At 42.3% G+C, this 20420-nt stretch overlaps 5 protein-coding genes across 8 annotated transcripts; 1 reads left to right on the top strand and 4 right to left on the bottom strand.

The window, feature by feature from the left end:
• Positions 1-1106: 1106 nt before the first annotated feature.
• Positions 1107-7415, top strand: BDBG_05083. Of its 4 annotated transcripts, XM_031721976.1 has the most exons (7): positions 1107-1475; positions 1563-1769; positions 2031-2734; positions 2934-3149; positions 3303-3903; positions 4049-4521; positions 4604-6010. In XM_031721976.1, exons 3-6 carry the CDS (start codon positions 2432-2434, stop codon positions 4186-4188), a joined length of 1260 nt encoding a protein of 419 aa, XP_031578737.1. In that variant the 5' UTR covers positions 1107-1475; positions 1563-1769; positions 2031-2431; the 3' UTR covers positions 4189-4521; positions 4604-6010. The 4 variants fall into 4 exon arrangements, with proteins under 4 accessions (XP_031578737.1, XP_031578738.1, XP_031578736.1 ...); XM_031721977.1 differs by lacking the exon at positions 1107-1475 and having other exon boundaries at positions 1525-1769; positions 1915-2734; positions 4604-6031; XM_031721975.1 differs by lacking the exons at positions 1107-1475; positions 1563-1769 and having other exon boundaries at positions 2177-2734; positions 4604-5402; positions 5500-7415.
• Positions 5496-6811, bottom strand: BDBG_05082 (uncharacterized protein; the record flags this gene model as incomplete). Its single annotated transcript, XM_031721974.1, has 4 exons — positions 5496-5980; positions 6112-6301; positions 6359-6488; positions 6633-6811. 4 exons carry the CDS (start codon positions 6809-6811, stop codon positions 5496-5498), a joined length of 984 nt encoding a protein of 327 aa, XP_031578735.1.
• Positions 7416-7497: 82 nt separating the features above from the next.
• BDBG_05081 (DNA repair protein Rad18) lies at positions 7498-11942 on the bottom strand (the record flags this gene model as incomplete). The annotated part of the gene is made up of 13 exons (XM_002624266.1): positions 7498-7543; positions 7625-7722; positions 7780-7828; positions 7912-8213; positions 8276-8375; positions 8441-9097; positions 9165-9430; positions 9501-9597; positions 9665-10227; positions 10283-10510; positions 10576-11095; positions 11244-11755; positions 11862-11942. 13 exons carry the CDS (start codon positions 11940-11942, stop codon positions 7498-7500), a joined length of 3519 nt encoding a protein of 1172 aa, XP_002624312.1.
• Positions 11943-12286: 344 nt separating this feature from the next.
• Positions 12287-14740, bottom strand: BDBG_05080 (cytosolic nonspecific dipeptidase). Its single transcript, XM_002624265.2, has 5 exons — positions 14310-14740; positions 14163-14194; positions 14003-14070; positions 12802-13919; positions 12287-12720 (listed from the first exon to the last, which is right to left on the bottom strand). The coding sequence occupies exons 1-5, from the start codon at positions 14606-14608 to the stop codon at positions 12537-12539; spliced, it is 1701 nt and encodes a 566-aa protein (XP_002624311.2). The 5' UTR covers positions 14609-14740; the 3' UTR covers positions 12287-12536.
• Positions 14741-15316: 576 nt separating this feature from the next.
• Positions 15317-15946, bottom strand: BDBG_05079 (mitochondrial 54S ribosomal protein YmL20; the record flags this gene model as incomplete). Its single annotated transcript, XM_002624264.1, has 1 exon — positions 15317-15946. The coding sequence occupies one exon, from the start codon at positions 15944-15946 to the stop codon at positions 15317-15319; it is 630 nt and encodes a 209-aa protein (XP_002624310.1).
• Between the last annotated feature and the right edge of the window lie 4474 nt (positions 15947-20420).

The following is a 20420-nucleotide window of genomic DNA, read 5'->3' as shown; positions in this document are numbered from 1 at the left end:
TCTGCTGATCTTGTATAGAAGTGAGATTCTCATATTCATCAATTGAATCTTTCTATAATATATTTAAATGATGTTATAGAGTGGTTGAAAACTAGTTCAGATGAGATGAAATCATCTGTATGAAATTGATAAGCCGTGTGAAACCGCAATAAGGCCTTGACGCGGCTGAGAGCTTGACAATGATCTCTTTCATTAATCATGTATATAGCTTTGAGAATAAATTTTATGAAATGTATATTATATTTTATATTCATTTTATTGATGAAGAAAAATAATAGAGAATTCATCTGATCAGATGATATTCTTTCAATTCTTCAAAATTTAATTCTTATATTTCAGACAGAATTGAAGTTGATTTAACTATATTTTCTTAATAAGTTCTGACTTTTATATAGATTTTTTCACAGATCTGCTTTGTAAAGAATTCTTCATATAGTTATAAAAAACATTTCAATTTCTTTATTACTGAATTTATTGATAAAATCAGTATATATTTTTTCTCATTTATATTAATTATATCAAATCTTTGTAAATATAATATTTTTAATATTATCATTTCTCAGAGTTGATCAGTTAAATTCAGAAATATCTCAAAGTTATTCATTATAAAATATAATATAAAACAGTTCAGAACTGAATCTGTGTTCAATTGCATATCTATATATACAGTTAATTTGACTCTTTGAAATCTGAGTGATTTTCATGATTTCAGCATTTAACTTGTCAAAATAAAGTGATTTAAAAGTCATTACAAAAGCTCTTATAATAATATCAGTATTTGATATTATATAAAATTGACAGATGAGATATTAAAAATGAGATATTTAAGAAAAAAGAGAAATCAACTCAGAATATGTGACAATCTTATATAAATAAAATACAGAGTGATTTGAAGCTAAATATAATTACTCATTAAAACATGATGGCACTTCTTAGCTATATAAATTGAATTTTATTATTACAGATATTAATAAATCAGATTACATGCATGTGGGTATGTGGTAATATAACTAACTACATTAGGACTAGTGTGACTGGTGCGTGACCCACTCCGTTTCAGCCAAGTGTTTTGTTTCCTTCTTTTCCCCATATCAAAAGTATCAAAAGTTATCAAAAAAAGTATCTTCGGTCAGGCTTAGACTTAGTCTACACTGTTACACTATTATTACGCTGTTACGCTACGCTACGGACGCTACGGACGCTACGGAAGGGAGGAGAGCTGGAGATGTTGGAACTACGGAGTACTCCGTACAAAGAGAAAAGAAGAGGCGGCCCCCCCCCTTGACATTATTATTGGGGGCGTTTTGAAAAGAATCTCACCTATATTCTTTTTTTTGGCCTGTGGCTTTCTTAAGATTTGTCCCGGACTGGACTGAGACAGCTTTAATGCCTAGCTGAGGTCTACGTTGATCTATCCTATTTTGGCGCGCTGATAAATTTTTTTTTTTTTTTTTTTTTTTATTTTTTTCCCCAAGGTACGCCAGCCAGTACTTCCTCAATTCTTGCTAAATGCTTAACTTACTTAGGGTGAAAGAAACCAACTGACTGACCAAAGTTCCCAGCGGTGTCCGTCCTCTTGCCAGTCAGTTCCTTTGGTGGGAAACCCAACATTTGCCCGCACAGTTACTCTCCGTATTGTATTTGAGGTTGAAGATGGCGATTGGACCTATTCCGCACTCCCACTGAAACCATCAATAACGACATGGATGGTCTGTCCGATTCTGTCAGCAGAGTCATGACCAAAATTCAGAACATTAGAGCAGGAGCCAGTGAGTTGTTCCATACATACTACTGCGTACCGTACGCAGTACGCGTAAAGGACCGAATGCTAGGTTTAGGTGAAGCTGAAAACGCACCATGTGGAATTTGACGCTGCTAGTCGAACTAATAAACTTCTGACGGGGATAATTATAGCTAGAGTCCACTGGCCCTTTAAAACTTATAAGTGGACGGAAGTAACGAGCTACTTGAAACCAAGAAGCAAATTAACTTTTTTTTGGCTGGAATTTGTTTCTGATTCGGCCCTCCAGCCTCGATCGATGTCTTTTGTTTCCCAAATCCTGCCACGTCTTTGCGGCGGTCAGACCTCCCCGGGCGATTTTTTCCTTGAGCCTCATCCGGCCCTGCTCAGGTAGTTTGACGGAATAATGTCGGTTCGTCCGATCAATCTTCGCCCTCTCTTTTTGTTTCTTCTCTTGATGCTCGTTTTTTTTTTTTGATTCCCCCTCTCTTGCTTGATTATTATGGTACCCCGTATACCACCAGCTTGTACATGTACCCTCTCGGCTGTGAGTTATCTTGGCATTAAGCTCTTCTCCACCATTTCCACACTCGTCCTTCCTCTTCGGTTGTTGCCCCTTTTTTAGGGTCTTACCCCCCCCTTACCTGCTTCCACAGCACATGGTGGGCCGCAAGCCAAACTTCCACACCCATGCTCTCATCACAGTCAATACGGAGGCCTGCTGTTCTCGTCTTTGTTGCCATCGCCGTTTTACTATGTCTGATCAAGTTCTCACAGTCGTTGGATCACCACCCGTGGAGATCCAAGCACGATGATAGCAACCGTCAGGGACAGCCGATACAGCAACCGAAGCCAGAAGAGCAACCGAAGCCAGTAGAGCAACCGAAACAAAAGCAAACCGAGGAGCTTGTTAAACCTACACATGTCACTATTACAGGCATGGTATTCTTCGGGAGGCGGGATCGAGTCGAGTCGATGAATTGCTATGTTGAGGTTGGTTTTTTTTTTTTTTTTTTCTTTCTCTCTCTTTCCTCTCTTTTTATCGATCTTAGATAGGTGCTCCTTAGTAGGGTCGTGGCCACGTTCTCTGGTTGTGTGCGCACAACAGAAACCGGAGGGTGCCATTTTTTTTTGCTATAAGAAAGGGTATATAAATTAGTAAGAATGAAATGATCGCTGACTGTTTAAGTAGAAGAATCTGATCGAAAATGGCGGATGGTTGGACGAGGTGTGGTGGTACGCCAACACGAAAAATGAAGATGATCTCAAATATCTCGACGAGATAATTGCGAGGTCCCCCCGCTATAAGAAAATTCCCTTGGACAAACCTGTGCAATGGCCAGACTATACAAAACTCTGGAGGCGGGTGGAGCGGGGTACGATCTACGTCAAGCTTGATGATGATATTGTATGCGCTACTCCTCCATCTTTATCGCGGAAAATTTATTGGTTTCCCGTCTTTGACAAGGACAGGCGTCGGGTTGTTCCGGTTTTTTTTTTTTTTTTTTTTTTTTTTTTTTTTTTTTTTTTTTGAATAATATCACTTACCTTCATTCATCAGGTTTGGCTCGCGGACGATGCCATCGCACACATGGTCACGACCAAACTAAAATACCCGGACAGCTTCGCCGTCTCCGCGAACGTCATCAACAGCCCTCCCTTGTCTTTCATTCACTTTCATCAAGGTGCTCTACACCCGTACTTCCCCGAGCTCGAATCAGATCCGACTCGCAAGCACCGCAGTGGCTCCGAAAACTGGCGCCCTTCCAGCCACCCCTTCTGGTCCGGTGCAAGCAACTTCGAGTGGCCGCTGGATAAAGACCCGCCGCCCGGGGGTACACATCGCTGGCTCCGTGTCGACGACGACAAGGCCCTCCACCGCACCCCAGTCGCGAAGTTGACTTATGACTTCTGGGGTCCCACTTATGAGAGCTGGGCGATTGCGGCGCAGCAACACTACTCACTACTGGAGAACCTAGAGAAAAATACCACAGATCTATATAAATTCCAACCACCGTGGAATATGCAAGGGGAGCGGATTCGGATTAATTGTCTCGTGATTCTGGGAGATGATATTCTAGATACCGATGTAGAGCATTGGCCGGACAATAGGGGGGATGAGGATATGATTGTTTTGGATTTGCCGAAGAAGTTACAGAGACGTGAGTACCATTTTATATCCCCACCGCGCCACGTTTGGGATTCGTAGTCAGTTTTTTATGACAAGCGCCCTTTTATTCCACTCTTTGCAAATTGAAATATTGATGAGAAACTACTGACGCATCACATTTGCTACCATATTCACAGACGTACTTATCGAAGGCAGAGCTCTCGCCGCTCACTTCAATTTCATGCACCAAGGCGGAGTCCCATCGACGGATTTACTCTCTAGGTATAACGAGTACGCGCACGAATACATATGTAAACCACGAAATAAGCCAAACTAGCGGTAACCGCGCAGAGGGTATCATAAACATCTATATATATATAATCATATCATGCCATTTTTCTTCTTACAGACACCATTTTCTACCCCCTAACTTTAATATATGTCATGGGCGAGGCATTTCACTGCCTGCTTGTCTGCCTTTCCCGATTTCATTTTTTCTCCTACCTATCACTTTTCTCATCCTCTCAATTTCTTTGCAATTTCTTTTTTGTTTATGTACCAACTTACCAACTTATTTATTTACTCCATTTTTCGTATATAAGCTCATCATTATTTGTCATTGGATTCATGCGTGGGATCTAGATGGTTTTACAAATATCATCCCCAAAAGGTATTTGAAACAACTCTTTCCTGCCGCTTTTTCGATTTCTTTGTCTAACTACAGAGTACGGAGTACTGAACTAGTCAAACAGTGGATGAGTTTTCTCTTGAAACATGGTCTAGGCAGGTATTCCTATCAGATCACCTGAACACCAGCGCAACTGATAACAATGAATTATGGCTGGCATAGTGTTATATGGTTCAGATTTTTTGTAAGCTTGTGACTGAAGAGACCGTTGATATATATGGAAGTTGGAGGACGCGCATCTAATGAAGGTTTGCCGGCCTGGCACTTTTTCATTTCTGATAATGCTAGATTAACCAGCTCTGGGGGACCCCCCTACCCTACCCTACCTCTTAAAAAACAAAGGAAGTGTTCAGCATTTAAGTTGAGGGAACTACCAATTATTTTTATAATTATCATTGTTGGAGATGTGGCAAGCAGATGACGGCGCCTTATCTGTGTCATGCATCACACTCAGCCAAAACTCCTTCGCGCAAAATACCCGAAGGACAGGGAACACAATATGCTAGGAGCTTTAGATGATCAGGAGTGACGACTTACTGTTGATTGCGTTGATCAGGGACCGCCGCCAAACATATTGCGTCAGCGGGTACTTCAAGCCTATCGCCTTGCCTAGTCCGCTGAGGTACCAATTCCATGTACCTGATTTGAGTAGCACCGCCTTAGATGTTCCATGTCCGTCCTTGTCATGTGCGGGTTGGCGAAAGACCGGCTGGTCCAAATGCTCTCTCTTGATTTTCAGTTGCCTGCCAACTCGGTGCGGTGGGATAGATATCCGCCAGCCGCTAGAATCCGGCAGTGAAGATTCGTTCATCAATAGTCATGGAGAGAAGATGTCCAAGGAGGTCAAGGATTGGCTCTCGACTGTGAGTAATGACAAAGGTTTTCCAAGCAGACATCAGTTTTCGGACCTAGGCGGCAAAGTATTGGAAGTTGACCTATACTCTTGGCTTTTTGTGCTAGCCTTTCGTGTGAAGAAGCGTGATTTGGGCAAGGAGCAAGTTTGGCCGCCCCGGCTGTGAATAGCGGATGATGTGAAACGAAATATGCCTCCAGAGCAGGGCCCCTGTCTCTTCAGGGCCCGCATCATACTCATCATCTGTCACATCCTCGATGAAATCCCCATCGGGCTTGTTTGTGGGGCTAACACTGTCATATCCACTGTCTGCGAAGCTAATATCGTCTTCATCTTCATCTTCATCATCTTCGTCGCCAGTATCATTGTCAATGTCACTCTCCTTTGTCAAGGGAGAATGTTCAGAAGCATCTTCTAGGCCATCATGGGAAGAGTCGCTCATGTTCACATCTGAAAGATTAGTTTGATCGGGCGAGGATGTCTCCTGAACAGCAGCCGATGCTCTTCGGCTGGTAGCTGACTTAGCTCGCTTTGACACCAGGAGCCCCCTATCGTCATTCAAAGGAAGCCGCTTCCGTTTCCCAGGTCCTATATGCTGTTTAGGGCGCTGATTCAGAGAAAGCTTGATTGACGGAAAGCAAGCTTCCCGATGCTTTGCTGGTCAACTTCTCCGGTACATCCTCTTTGTTCTTCACTCGCGTGTCAAAAGCGACACCAACCGAGATCCGGAGATAAAGGACATGAGTATACCAGCCGCGACATAGACACGCTGCTTCTCATCAGCATAGATCTTTGTAGAGAGCGCTCCCAGTGGAACCGGAGGACACGATACACGTCATCTTTTGTGCCCGAGGGCTTATGCTTTGGGAGTCTCCGAAGGCCCCATCGCTTGATGACGACATTCTTGTACTGTCCAATGACCGTGGTTAGCTTTGTTGAATCTTCGCTTGCAGGAGTTGAGCATACCCGCCGGCAGTCCCGTGCAGTCGACTCCGACTCGTCCAGCGTCTTGTCGGTCTTCTTGGTGTAGAGGGACTTGAAGACTCGCCAGTAATTATTAAGAGAAGATGCGGGCTTGATACTCTCATTGTGGGTTCTTTCGAATAGTCAAAATACACCTTGACACTAGAGGAGGTCAAGGCCTCAAGGAATTTATCCTGCGTGGTCTCAAGCTCGAAGCACACAGCCTGCCGCTAGTCAGCATGCGCAAGTATGATTTTATCAGAGAGTAGAGCCAAACCCGTCAAGCTGCTGCTGCACTGTTGCTTTGCTCCTCTTGTAATTGTCTGAGTCATCTGGAGGCGTCCGGCCGGTGGCTTCATGCTGTTGTAGAAGTATCTTGTAGACACTGATTAGCTTGGCCTTGAAGTTCTGGCAGCAATTATACAGGTGTTGCACTCTCACCCTCTCAGTGGTCATGGTGCAAGATTAATGTAGACAGTTGTGAGCTGAGAAGGCCACACTGCTCGAATATCAGGTGGGAAAGTGGGAAAGTGGGAGCCAAAATGGGCGCCCCTGTCGAGTTCAATGGGGGGAAGTGAAGGAGAGGTGAGTGGACAGTTTGAGGATCAGGCATTGCAAACTCATTCTGGCGGCCAGGGAAATGGTGGCCATCAAATACTGGAGGGGCCAGCAAAGAATGGTGCGGCGGTTGCATGCTTACTGGAGCAGGGTGAGCTCCGGGTGAAGATGGGGTGAAGGTACTTGAAGACAGGTGAGCCAGGGCGGTAGGCTAATAATCAATCGTAGAAGCAGCCAGGAATCCGGTCCCCAAGAGGCTCTGAGGTGCCGTGCATCACCATGCAACTGATTCGTTTGGTGTAGATTGGGGAGGGATCAAGCTACCACAAGGCATCCGAAGAGTACGGAGTAGTAATCAAGAAATTTAAAACTAGTCGATACATCCGGAGTATATGCAGAGAAATTCCGCGAGAGTAATAAAAATGGAATGAAAATGGGTAGAGTGCAAAGGTAAACAAAACATGTATCAGAAAATAAAATTGAAGTTAAAATTGAGGGTCGCTATCAATCAAACCTCCCGCCCCAATGCAATAATAATATAAGAAAAAAAAAATTATATTACGGAATGGAGTTCTAGATAAATCTCATGCAAACGACAGTGTCGTTTGGCCTCGTTCCGGTTCAGCGAGCCTAGATAAGAAAAGAGATCTGGAGTTAGCTCCTACATCGTAGTGTCGTAGTGCCGAAAACACGGGGTAAGAAATAACGTACTCTTTGACTCTAACGTCTGGCGCGGGCTGGATTTCATGCCGTGCGCCGGGCGTAATGAAAATAAACTGCCGCCCAACGGACCGTCTTGCGGCGATCATCTATTACGATAAATAGTAAGTCCCGTGAGGACCGTGGAGCATGGGCGGGAAACTTACCAGCATTTCAATACTCATTCGCCGGTTAATATGGTCCATGTATACGTCACTATTAGGAGGGGAAATAAAAAATTAATATAAAACGAAAATATAGTATAGTGGGAGAGGTACCGGTCAACCACGTCCACGTACAATTCATCCAAGCAGCGGATCGGTGACCCCATAGCCTCCCAGAGCGATAGCAAAAGGCATATTTGCGAGAACGACTTCTCCCCTCCGGATAGAGTTTTAGCATTTCTCCCTCTGGCACTGTCCTTGGTGATGTCCGGCTCGATCTGGATATCAAGCAATTTCTTCGTGTGATCTGATAGAATCTGGCCGCGGAAACTTCGCTCGCTCAGCAGATATGTAAATTGGAGTTTTGCTTGGGCAGTGATGAGAGAGCGGAAATTCTCCCATCGTTTTCGCCGGTTTGTCAATGTGATTTTGAACCTCTGCGGAATTGTTAGTTATTAAGAACGAGAGAAAATTTTTGTAGTAGAGTAGAAGTTATTACCTGCGCAAGCTCTTCAAGCTCAGCAACCTGCCGCCTAGCACTTTCATACTTCTCCTCTGATTCGGCTGCTTCGGTGGCAATCTTCTCCCGATCTCCCAAACTAGACGTTGTTAGCAAAGTCTTTTCCTCTTCCTTCGACCAAAAAAAGAACGAAAATATACATACTCCTTATCAAACCGATCAAGGTCCCTTTTTAATCTCATGAGTTTCTTATCAAGGCTATTCGCCGTCTCACCCTGAGGAACGGTCACACGCGGAGAAATGGAACTTGCTTTAGCACTAAAATCCAAGATGATATCAACGAGTTCCTGGCGCTTCCTCGCTATGTATTCCTTGTCCCCCTTCACAGACTCAAGCCTATGAACAACGACGTTTTTATCAGTGAGAGCTTTTCTCCGTTTCTCTAGCATCCTGGACTCTTCCCCTTCAAGCTCTTCGAGCTTTTTCCGATATTTAGCTATCTCCAGTCCAATTTGCGCCACTTCTTGTTTCTTCTCTTTGACGATTTCAACTATGCTGTCCATTTTGTTGACGCTGTCTTCGAAAGAGCTCTCGTAAGTGCGTTTCTCTCCTTCGCTTTCTTGTAGAGATGTGTGCAGACCTTCTAGCCGGCCATCTTCAGTTGTATCTCCGTCAATTGCACTCTGAAGCTCCTCAACGCTGTCCTCCGCTTTTTGCGAGGCGGTCCTTAGATCTTCCACCTGTTTTTTATGTCTGTAGAGTGCCTGTTTGCATTTTTCAAAATGGGTGCGCGCTAATCGTTCTTGGGTTTCAAGCTCGAGGAGATCCTGTTTCAAGCTATTGACAGCATCTTGTTGTATCCTATACGGCACACAACTGGTCAGTAATGGGGAGCCTGGGTTTTATTACGATGTAAATGGCTACAAACCTAATTTGTGACTCTATGTCAGTTTTCATCCGGGGTCGTCCTGTATACGCTTGGACTGGAGATTGTGTGGGCTCCCCCGTCCGGCTAAAAGATAAATGAATCCCTCTTCGCCGATCTCGCCGGTCGATGCAGAAACATCGCTTCGCATTTCTCGGCCGAGGGCCATCAAACATCACCGCGGAAGCTTCTTCCAAGTCCTCAATGAGTAGAACCTGCTCAATGCCATTGGTGATAACCAGCTGTCTTCGAACCAAATCGTTATCGATCTAAATGATATATGTACTTTTTTAGTAAAGAAGCTATCGTTTGTTGATATAATCGTTGGCAGTTTCCTACCTCTAAAACGCGCAACACTGTGTCGAATTGGGGGTCAGGTTCGTTGGGGGACGTATCCATGGTCCCATTATCATTCCCGATGAAAATCGGGCATTCACTAATGGGAATGAATTAACATACAGAGCGTGGTGCGCCGCAAACTCAGTAATGTCATTGAAACTTACCATCCAACCCGCTTCATGATAGCCGATAGAGTGTTCGAATCACTCTTCGTCGTCACCACAAACCCAGCCAGGTTTGCACCCAGCGCGCTTTCAAGGACTCCAGACCATTTCGGCTTCAGCAGCCGTATATGGCTCCCCAAAGGCCCGACAGGTTTCCTCGAAAACTTGTACTGCTCCTGCTCAATAGCCCTTAACAACATAGGCATCTTTTCGTGGAAACCGTTTTGCTGTTGTCCTCTGTCCCGCACGAGGCTGCGAAGTCGATTTTCAGCTTGCTCTACATCAGACCGCTGCTTGATGACCGGTTCACGCTTCCCTTGGAATTCTCGTTCCGCTCTGTTCAGATCCTCTTGTAAGCGATCAACGTCTTTTCTGTGCGCATTGAATCTATTGTGCGCTTCTTCGGCTTGAGACTTCCTCTCCTCGAGTTCCGCCAACCTCCTAGCATGGTTCCCACCATCTAAATCCTCAAGTCGCCGTTTTTCTTCGTCTATTTTTCGTTGCGTTTCTGCGATGGCAGACTCGGCCGCCTTCAAATATTCGCGGATCGTGCGTTGTGTTGCCTTGTCTCGAAATTAATTATCAAAATGACATTTAACCAGATAATATTCGACGTACCTGGAGCTCACGGCGCTCTTTTAGAACCTCAGTCATACTTTCCTTTGCAACCTTTCCTCGATCCTCGTGAGATTCAAGTTCAGATCTTGCTGCTCGAACTGCCTCAAAAGCTACATTGTGTTCACGATCAGCTTCTTGATAAACTTCATCGGCTTTCACCAGTTCAGCCTCGAGATCTGCAATCTTCCGAGTTGCCTCCGCAAGTTGTGCATCGCACGAATCTCGATTCTATTCCACAGGTTAGCCCGAAACATACCTACCCCAATATGTATTGAACATATATATTTACGAACCTTTTCCTGTTCTTCAACCTGTACCCACGCCATCTGAGCTCTCAAATTTCTTATTCTAGCCCGCATAGTCTCATTCTTATCCGATAGCGCGAGCTTCGCCCTGGCGTTATTCCTATTGACCTCCAAATCCTTTATCTGGTCCAAATGAATCGACAATTTCGCTTCAGTCTGGTCAATCGACTCTTCAAGCAAGCGATAGTCCTGGTCCAGCTGCTCAAGCTGGACTCCCTTGACGAAAAATTTATATTTTTCCGATGGGCTGGAACTACTTAGAAACTGGCGGGCCATGTCTTGGGAGAGGACGTTCATGGGATTGTCAATCTGAAGGGCGAAGTAGTCTGTGATAGAGTCAAGTTCCGATTTCTTCGTGGACACAATTCGACCGGAGGAACTTTTAATTTTGAAACCGCTCGCGCCGCTTCTGGAGAAATGTCGCTCAATAATGATCGAGTTTCCGAATTCGTTGGGATTATATGCGCTATCTCCCTGGTTCTTAATGCGAACCACAATAGTTGCAGAGCTGCAAAGAAAGAGAAATAATTTAGTTAAATGTGTGCGCGGTCATCCATAAGATGCTTCTCACAGGAAGGCTTGTAAAAGAATAGCAAAGCAAGAGGACAAAAAAAAAAAAAAAAAAAAAAAAAAAAAAGGGGGGGGGGGATACATACTCCTTCCCCTCCTTAATAAAGCTCTTCAAACTCTGACCCCGGTTCGTCACGGACGCCTTCCCGCCCAAACAGAGAGTGAGAGCCGTAAGAATAGCACTCTTCCCACTCCCATTCTTGCCCACAATGAAATTTATCAGCGGGCCTAGGTCGACGGAGAAATGTTCATGGCACATGAAATTGTAGCAGTCTACTCGCTCGATGATGCCATGCTCTGCGGGCACGTTTTCTACGTTTTGCGAGAATTTATTCTGGACGTATTGGCTCGCTCGGTGCTCGATGGTTTCCTCGTCGAGGTCGGGTTCGGATGGGAGTTCGGTTGGGGATTCGGATTCAAACTCGGGCTCGGCTTCAGGTTCGCTGGGGTTGTGGTCTGGGTTTGTGCCGCCGCGCTCGGAGGCGGGGGCGGAGTCGTACGGAGTCGAGGCAGGGGAGGAATTGGTAGAGTCATTGTCGCTGTCACTGTCACTGTCGCCTCGGACTGCTAGGACATCCGAAGTGCGCACCTTCTTTCTCTATATAATTGGATTGTATATTAGTCCAACCATGCCTAACAATTTTTTTTCTATAGAATCGAAGAGGAAGGGCTGCTTGATTATATATCTCAATATTGTTTCTTACCGGGCCAGGCTGTGAACCTGAAGGCGCACTCGAGGCGGGGACATGGTGCGGATCGACTCGAGTCCGCTTGATCGGAGCCATGGGGGAGAAAAGGAATAAACAACGGTCGAATCGCAGGTCATGAGGGAGCTTTTTGTAGAGTCAGAGCAATCCCAACGCTCCAGGTCCTCGTGCAGCTATTTAGAAACCTGATGGGATGCCTTCATCGTTGAGCTGTTGTTGAGATATTTAGTTGTCGCAATGTCGCGTCGCGTGCAAAACGATATGCATCGGGAAGTCACGTGATATCAAAGTCAATATTGCCCGATCGAGATATTGAGAGACGACGACAACAGGATCCCAAGAGAGAATAACCGCTTGCGTTCCCAACCACATATTTTTGGGGAAACAGGAGCCCCTGTAACTACAAGGTTTGGACAATCGAAGACTGGCACTCCATCCTCTGTCGTGAGGGTAGAATGTAATAAGATAATTAACCAGGCGGTCATGTTATGTAACTCGGATCATGTTAATAGATAACATCTTAACTAACTTATGTAGCTATACAAACATCTACAATGCTGAAGTTCAAAATTAAAACTACCTGGACAATAAAAGCCACCCCCACATCCCTCGCATCCACGAAAACACAGTGTATCAGGACAATAAGATAAACCAAAAGGATTGTCTGTCTGTTTACGCCGTAGCAGGCTCCTCAGCAACATAGTGTAAATAGGCACCCATCAGTTTGGTACCCTCAATATAGTTGCGCGTGTCCAGCTTCTCGTTGGTGGAATGTGCGGCATCCGTGGAGCTGCCCATGGGCAACAAAAGAACGTTCTTGCCCGTGGCTTCTTCAAAGGTCAGGGTGATGGGGATGCTATTGGTTTACCGTTGGTTAGAAATTTATTCCCGCGCAAAAATAAGAAAATAAAGGAAACGAGAAGAATAAATAACATACCTTCCACCCTCCCTCGTCATATCCGGCTCAACACCAAACACCTGCTTAACCGCCTTACTCGCAGCCTGGAAGTTCCAATGCTTGGGGCTAGCGACCCACCATTTCCCGTCATGCTGCAGCGAGCAATCCATCGTATTCTTGCTGTTCAACTTGGCAAACTCGGCCTTGATATAATCAAACACCAACCGGTTCACATCCTCGCTCTCCATATTGGGCACGGTGCGGATGGAGAACTTTCCAATAACTTTCGCGGGGATGACTGTCTTGGCGCCGGGGGCGGAATAGGCGCCTTCCACGCCGTGGATGGAGAGAGATGGGTACCGCCATCGTCTCATCAGGGTGGGTTCCTTGTCTGAGAAGATGGAGGTGGTGCTGCCAAGAGACTCGTGCAGGTTATCCATGGAGAAACTGATGTTGGTGTACAGACTCTTCTCATCCTCGGAGACTGGGGCGACGAGCTCGTTTATGCCTGGGATCAGGATGTTGCCTTGAGCGTCCACCAGCTTGGAAAGGAGATTGACCAGATCCGTCATGGGCTCATGGGCCGTGCCGCCAAAGACGCCGCTGTGCAAGTCCTGTCCCGGGCCGGAGATGGTGAGAGAGTAGTAATTGCAGCCGCGCAGTCCGTAGGTAAGGCATGGCTTCTCAGTACCCAGCCAGTAGTTGTCCGAAATGCATACGGCATCAGTATCTTTGAAATACGCCTTGCTCTCAGCTTTCACGAACTCCTCGAGCCCCAGGGAGCCGTACTCCTCCATGCCCTCAAAACAGCAGAGCAGGTTGACGGGGAAATCAACACCGGCCTTCTGGTGCGCTTCAATGACGTTTAGCCAGCCCAGGACGGGGCCTTTGTCATCCGTGCTGCCGCGGCCGAACATCCTGCCCTTCTCATCGATTGTGAGCGTGAATGGTTCCGAGTTCCAGCCATCCTCGAGCAGGGCAGGCTGCACGTCGTAATGACCATAGACAAGAATGGTCCGCTTGTTCTTGTCGTTGCCGTAGCGGGCAAGGATGACTGGGGGCAGGTCCAGATGTTCCCGTCCAGGCTCCTTTCCTAGTGGACGCTTCTCAACTTCAGCTCCAAGGCGCTTCAGTTCGTCGACAAGGAAGTCTCCCATCTAAGGTAATAAGGTAATCAGAAATGTAGTTCTTTTGAGGATTACGCCGGGATGTATTGATAATGGTTGGTTTATGAACGTACTTTGACCACATCCCCTCTGTTCTCATCCTGGGCAGAAATTGATGGGATAGCAACTGCTTTCCTCAGGCCTATATATCATAATAGGGACAATTTAGCAATTATCCAAAGCTAGGGCTACTGCGTAGCAAATCATTTCTAGGAATTGGAGTATGACACATACGATCAATGAAGTGGTCCTGGAGGTTATCGACCCTACGCATAACGACAATAGACGCCTTGATATCAGCAAACCATATATATATATATACCCTCCATGCGTCTATGAATTCGGTGACAAATATAAAAATGGTCTATTTCCACAACTCACTCCTTGAAAAACGGTTCCAGCTGAGGCGCCATCTTGGGATCGTCGATATTTGCGTAGAATGTTCTCTTGTATATTCTTGCAGTGAGCGGGGCAGGTTGCTGTTGGATGATGGAACGACGACTGTAGGAGCGCGGTGCGGCGGGGAATGAAGACGAGGATGAAGTAAAGGAGGAGGACGAGGACGGGGACGAGAGGGATCGATTAAGACTGAAATATCTCCGGGACAATTGCGCGGTACAGTGTCTGACGGGGGGGAGCAATGCTGCGATGCGACTGAGGGGAAGCGAGGCGGGGAGCATTTGGCGTGGAGGAGAAGCTGGGTAGATACGGCAAGGCTGGGCGACGGATTGCTGCGAATTGCGGACGGGGAGAAAAAAACATCCGTGGGTCTTGATTTTGAATTTTTCTTTCTTTCTTTCTTTCTTTCTCTCGGGAGTTATTTTAGTTTCCTCTTATGAAATGTTTGCGTCGGGCGAGTAGCGTCAAGATGGGTTTTATCTGTTTTTCTTTTCTTTTTTTTCCTTTTTTTCTTTCCTTCTTTTTCCTTTTTTCGATCTCCCGAATCTTTATATGGATATTACCAAGCATGTCGCGTTTTTAGAGCAATGGATTAACACTTTTGTCAAAAGGTTCTATTTTTATGCATTGATAGTAGAATATAGGTATATACTGTACAGAGCATAAGAAAATACAGGTAATCTAACAGCAACAATAGGAAATGGAAATGGAAATGGAAAAATAGTACAGTGATAGTTTCTACAATTGAGGCCAGTCCTTGTCCTCCTTGTCCTCCTCTTCCTTTCTTCTTCGTCACCCGCAACCACCCGGTCAGAGAGGGATTGGGCCGCAAACCAGCGCAGTCGGAAGAGCAGGGGTGTGTTTTCCCGGCCCGCCGTTAGCATTACATCTCATCTCCACCCCACCCCTAGAAGTAATCAGGTCCTCCACGAAAGATAATGCCGATGATGCCGATCAAGTTGAGGTATAAAAAGATATGAATAAATAGATTATTGATCCCTAGCCCATAGCTCTTTTCGCAATTGTCTGTCCTCCCTAGCAATTGTTCGCTTCTTGCCCCAGCGCGACTTGATAGCCTCGAGGACCTGTTGCTGGATGGCCTTCTTCTGCGGGCCGGCATCGCACACCTGCATGACAAAATGGGAGCTGCATCCGAATCTCTGAGCCAGCGCATATCTGCTCCACTTCATGGGGTCTTCTAGCCGTAGTTGGCGCATTTCCGCGATCTCCTGTTCGCCCAGGATGTTTTTGGTTTGACTCTTATGTCGCAAAACCAGCGGGAGTCGTGAGTGCTGTTGCTGCTGTTGTTGCAGTGGGTCTCCGGGGAATGAAGCAGCTCGCAGTTTCCGGCGGACATCATTTGGTGGTAGGAATTTGGTAGGAGTGTGGTAGACTGAGGGAGCACTGGAGGGAGGATTGTAGATGATGCGTTCGGGAGAATTGGGAGGGAGAGGGCTGAATGAAGCGTCAGGTTTCACGCGTAGGCGTTGCTTCAGTCGACGGAAAGTTGACTGATATCTCCGGCATACCAGGGCGGAGGTGGCTGATTCCGACCACGATGGGAGCAAGAACGGTAGCATCAAGACATTGCGCCGGGAATATGTGACAGGACAAGCCATTGTGAGAGAAAAACGGAAAAGATATAGAGGATATATGTTGGCAGAAAAGAATTGGAGAAGACCCAGGGTGTTCTTGGATTGGGTCCTCACGGTTAAGGGAGATCCACGCGAGAACAACGATCAACAGCCAGGAGACATGGCAGAATCCGATGCAGTGAGGGATTGAGCCGGGGAGAGGCGAGGAGAGAGGGAAATTATATATAGGTTTGAGGTACGAAAGGGCGATGAAGACGGGCACGGAGACACCAAAATATTCATTCAATTGATTCAATTGAACGGCGGAAGAGAAATTGGCAGCTTGGAAGAAATTGTCGGGCCGCTAAGTTACATTGGGCGATAGATCACGTGGGGACCCGAGCATGCCATACGGGAAGAACGTAGGGTTAATTTACGGTGATTACACCGTGGATCCACCATTCCACCTGTGTCACATGTCACTGATCATAACACATGTTCCATCATTATATTCAGTGATACATCACTGAATATTAAATGTCAAGATAATGTTGAGATAGTACAGAACTTTCTAACATCATTATAATACTACTCAGTAATTATATAATTAATAGATATTATTATCAGAATACTACTAAGATATTATAAGATACTATATACTATTCTATTAGTGAAATTAATATACTATTAAGCTAGTTATCTATTACTCAGCTGCTATTTATTAACTATCTATTTAAAGAAATAAGATATTTTAATTATAATATAAATATCTTATTACTTAAGACTTATATATTAAATAATTATTATTTTTATCACTATTCTATATTAAAATATTATATAATACTGTCTTTTAAATTATTAATAGTCTGATAATAGTGTAATTATTAGAATTCTCTTATAAAATTAGTAGATTCAGTAGATAGTTATATATAATATAATATAGAGAAATAAGTATAAAGAAAATTCACTTAATTTCTCTTATTTTATAAATAAATATAATTATAATTTAATCAAGCTTTATTCTTTAATATTGAATGATATTTTCTTTCATAAGAGAGATTCAGTGAATATAATTTCTAATTTATATATTAATTATCAGGTCACGTGATCTGGCTTACTAATCCTTTCATCATACAACTTTTCACAAGCTAGTAATCTTTCAATCACACAAGCTTTACATCTTTCACAGGTTATGAGACCTGTTTTGTGCAAAATCACTGTCAATTTGAGATTTCTTGTCAATATACTTATTATTTGAACTACTGCTTCATTCAATACACTCATCAGAAGTTAAAATCATCTTATTCTATAAGTATTGATGTGTTTGAGATCTTGATGATTAATAATACTACTGCTTGCTTAAAAAAAGAGACTTGCAGAAAACACATTACATTTGCAAAAAAGTAAGAAAAGAGAATGATATTGATAAGAATTCAATAAATGAATATCAAGATAATAGATTCAACATAATTTCACTTATATACATGTTTACAATCTTGCATTCTTTTCACTGAATCAGTTGCAGTTGATGATGATAATTCTTTATACTTATACTCTGTCAGTGAACATTCTTCTGAAGCTTTTGAAAGCTTTATTAATAAATACTCTGAAACACTCTCTTGATTCAAAGCTGATTTAAATACAGCTTCTGACACAGTCAGGCTGACTCTCTGATCTACTCAACAGCTTGATGAAGCTGATTCTCTTATTAAGAATAATGAATACTCAGATATCTACTGTTTAAGTGAGATAATATCAGATCAACAGATGAAGTATCTTAAGATAATACTTGAGATGAATAAGAGAAAGTAAAGAGTTTTAGAACTTAAACTATAACTGAAAAAACTTCATCAACAGAGATTCTCTACAGATTAATCACAGAATGTTAATAATTATTCTATCATTATATTTACAGTCTGTACAGTTATATGAAATTCTAATCTCAGTGAAAGATTGAAATTCAATCTTTATAAACTGAATAGCTGTGTTAATAAGATAATCTCTCAATTCAAGAAAGATGTCAAGAATACTGTGAGATTAAACAGTCTAACTGATACATTCAATTACATTATATAAAGTATCTTCATGAAATTGAAACTGGTTGATGCACAGTGTTAATATATGATAGAGAAATAACAGATTCAGAACTCTCTATAAAGAGATGATGAATGAGCATCATTCTAAGACATCAGAAACTGATGACTTTATACATTCATCTTGAACTTCTTAAATGCAGATATCAGACCATGTTTCTTCAAGTATGATGAAAATTGAATTACTTATACTCTATGAAATGTAATTAAATAGAAATACTCTGTTCTTAAAACACAGTTACACTGTGAGATAGTTCTGAAATTCATGTCTCTTAGTAATATACAGGTCATCAATCTACACACATTCTTTGATAAGTTTCAGTTCATTATTATGAAATTGAAGATATTGAATACTTCTCTCTTAGATGCATAAATATTTAATATCTTCTACTAAGTTCTACTCAATAATTGAAGAAATTACATTCAGAAGAAGATAGAGAAGATACAGAATTTCAAATTCACAGCTGTGATATTGAATGTTAATCTTCTTATGAAGAAAATCTGTTTATAGCTTGATTCTTTAAAAGATAAAAAGAATCTGTAGAATATAGATTCTGCAGTTAACTCAGTTACAACAGCTACAACAGTTATAATGACTATAACAGTCATACTGACTATTAGTAACAATACATTGAATCTGATCTATGAAGACTGTACTGAATATGATTGTGACAGTACATAAGAAGACTCTTAAAATCATCAAGAATTGAGAAATTCATCTACATATTCTGAATGTGAGAGATCTCACTTTAATATCTGTTAATTGATCAATTCAGACAGTGCTCTGAATAATTGAAGAATAAATAATACTGCAAGAATAAAGAAATTAAAAGAAAAGAAGAAAAAGAATAATAGTAAGAGTAGAACTCAACTATTTATTATAAATGAATCAGAGATCTATCAGATGACAAATCTCACAGAGATTATCAATATATCAGTCTGTTTTGTGAAATCTCACAAGAATTCTCTCACTATATGAGATAGTGATGCTGAATGTCATATAGTGAGTGATAGATCATGATTTTCAGAACTTATAATAATCAATAATTCAATAGTTTAAGTGATTAATAAGATCATTATAAAGATTCAGAGTGTCAGCACTGTATTCATCTTAGTAAGTGAAAGATTGATAGAATTCAATCATATATACTATGTATCAGAACTATTCACAAATCTGATCTCTGCTGAGCTTATGAAATGTCAGAGCTATATTTACTGTAATATATAAGTTAATACTGAGAACTACTTTGAGTTTCTATTATCTATTAACAGTGATATCTTCTACATCAATCTGTCTCACAATAATATTTATATTCTATTCAACAGCTCACTGACATTTCATGAGATAATAAATGACTCAATGTATAAAGTAGTGACATATGTGACTGTTCTGAAATCAAAGACAATCTCAACAGATTATAATTCAAATACAGAATCTTTGAGATCTTTCAGTCATGAGAAGATTGAATAGTTAATCAACTCTAAGAATTCAGATACTGATTTCTTTATTATCTTATCTTCATCTTAATTATCTGCAGTTCTTCTGAAACAGCTTTTGATAGATGAGTAGTATTGTTGACTTGATCATATTAGTAAAAATAGTATATTAAAAATGATCAGAGATCTACAATTTGATATTATCATTATCAGTCTGAAGAAATTATTGTTCTGTGTTATATATATTAAGTCTAAACAGAAACATACTTTCTACAAGAATTTCACACCATATCATGTCATCTGCAAGGCCTTGAAGGTTTGAGTGAATATCTTCAGTGATGATGAGACTCTTGAAACTGAGAATGATATATCATCTTACACTGGCAAGAAGCTTGCAATGATGATAACAGATGATATCACTTATATAAGATGAATATTTCTATTGAAATGCAAGAATGAGACATTGAGATATCTACAGATCTTTAATTAATTCATCAAGAATCTGCTAAGATGTAGCATTACAATCATTCACTCAGATTGTGAAGAATTGAATTCAAATGCAGTCATGACATATATGCTCAGTGAAGATATAAAATAAGAGTCAACTTTCTCTTATACTTTATAGTAAGATGAAGTATCTGAACAATCAATCAGTTTTATTATTGAGAAGTTCTAATCACTATTAATAGACTCTTCAGCTCTGAAAAAGATGTGAGATGAGATAGTTATTACAGTCACAGAGCTGCTTAATCTTATATCAATCTCAACAATATTGTATAAGAGCTCTGAAAATACAAAGCTGATTATACTGTATAAGGTCTGACTTGAAGCTCTACTCTCTGCACATGGCATTCACTGATGAGGTTGTAAAGCATTCTTGAAGATAGTTCTCAAGCTCATCAATAAGATGACTTCTCATTTCAAAGAGTTGATTTTTGTGAATTATGATGATTTTATCAATTATAGATTGATAAACCCCTTCAACAGGT

The sequence above is a fragment of the Blastomyces gilchristii genome, assembly GCF_000003855.2.
Source record: "Blastomyces gilchristii SLH14081 genomic scaffold supercont1.10, whole genome shotgun sequence".
NCBI lineage: Eukaryota > Fungi > Ascomycota > Eurotiomycetes > Onygenales > Ajellomycetaceae > Blastomyces > Blastomyces gilchristii.
Note: the sequence above shows the minus strand (reverse complement) of the source record. Positions and strands in the feature narration are given on the sequence as shown.

What these genes read in the sequence shown, in the direction of transcription:
- BDBG_05080 (XM_002624265.2), bottom strand. Translation starts at nt 14,608, where the DNA reads ATGCTCCCCGCCTCGCTTCCCCTCAGTCGCATCGCAGCATTGCTCCCC. An exon ending in CTGGAACCGTTTTTCAAGGA is followed by an intron (nt 14,195 to 14,309) that starts GTGAGTTGTGGA and finishes CGTTATGCGTAG; the next exon opens with GGTCGATAACCTCCAGGACC. An exon ending in CCAGGACCACTTCATTGATC is followed by an intron (nt 14,071 to 14,162) that starts GTATGTGTCATA and finishes TATGATATATAG; the next exon opens with GCCTGAGGAAAGCAGTTGCT.
- BDBG_05083 (XM_031721975.1), top strand. Translation starts at nt 2,432, where the DNA reads ATGCTCTCATCACAGTCAATACGGAGGCCTGCTGTTCTCGTCTTTGTT. An exon ending in TCAAGCTTGATGATGATATT is followed by an intron (nt 3,150 to 3,302) that starts GTATGCGCTACT and finishes TTCATTCATCAG; the next exon opens with GTTTGGCTCGCGGACGATGC. An exon ending in GCCGAAGAAGTTACAGAGAC is followed by an intron (nt 3,904 to 4,048) that starts GTGAGTACCATT and finishes CCATATTCACAG; the next exon opens with ACGTACTTATCGAAGGCAGA.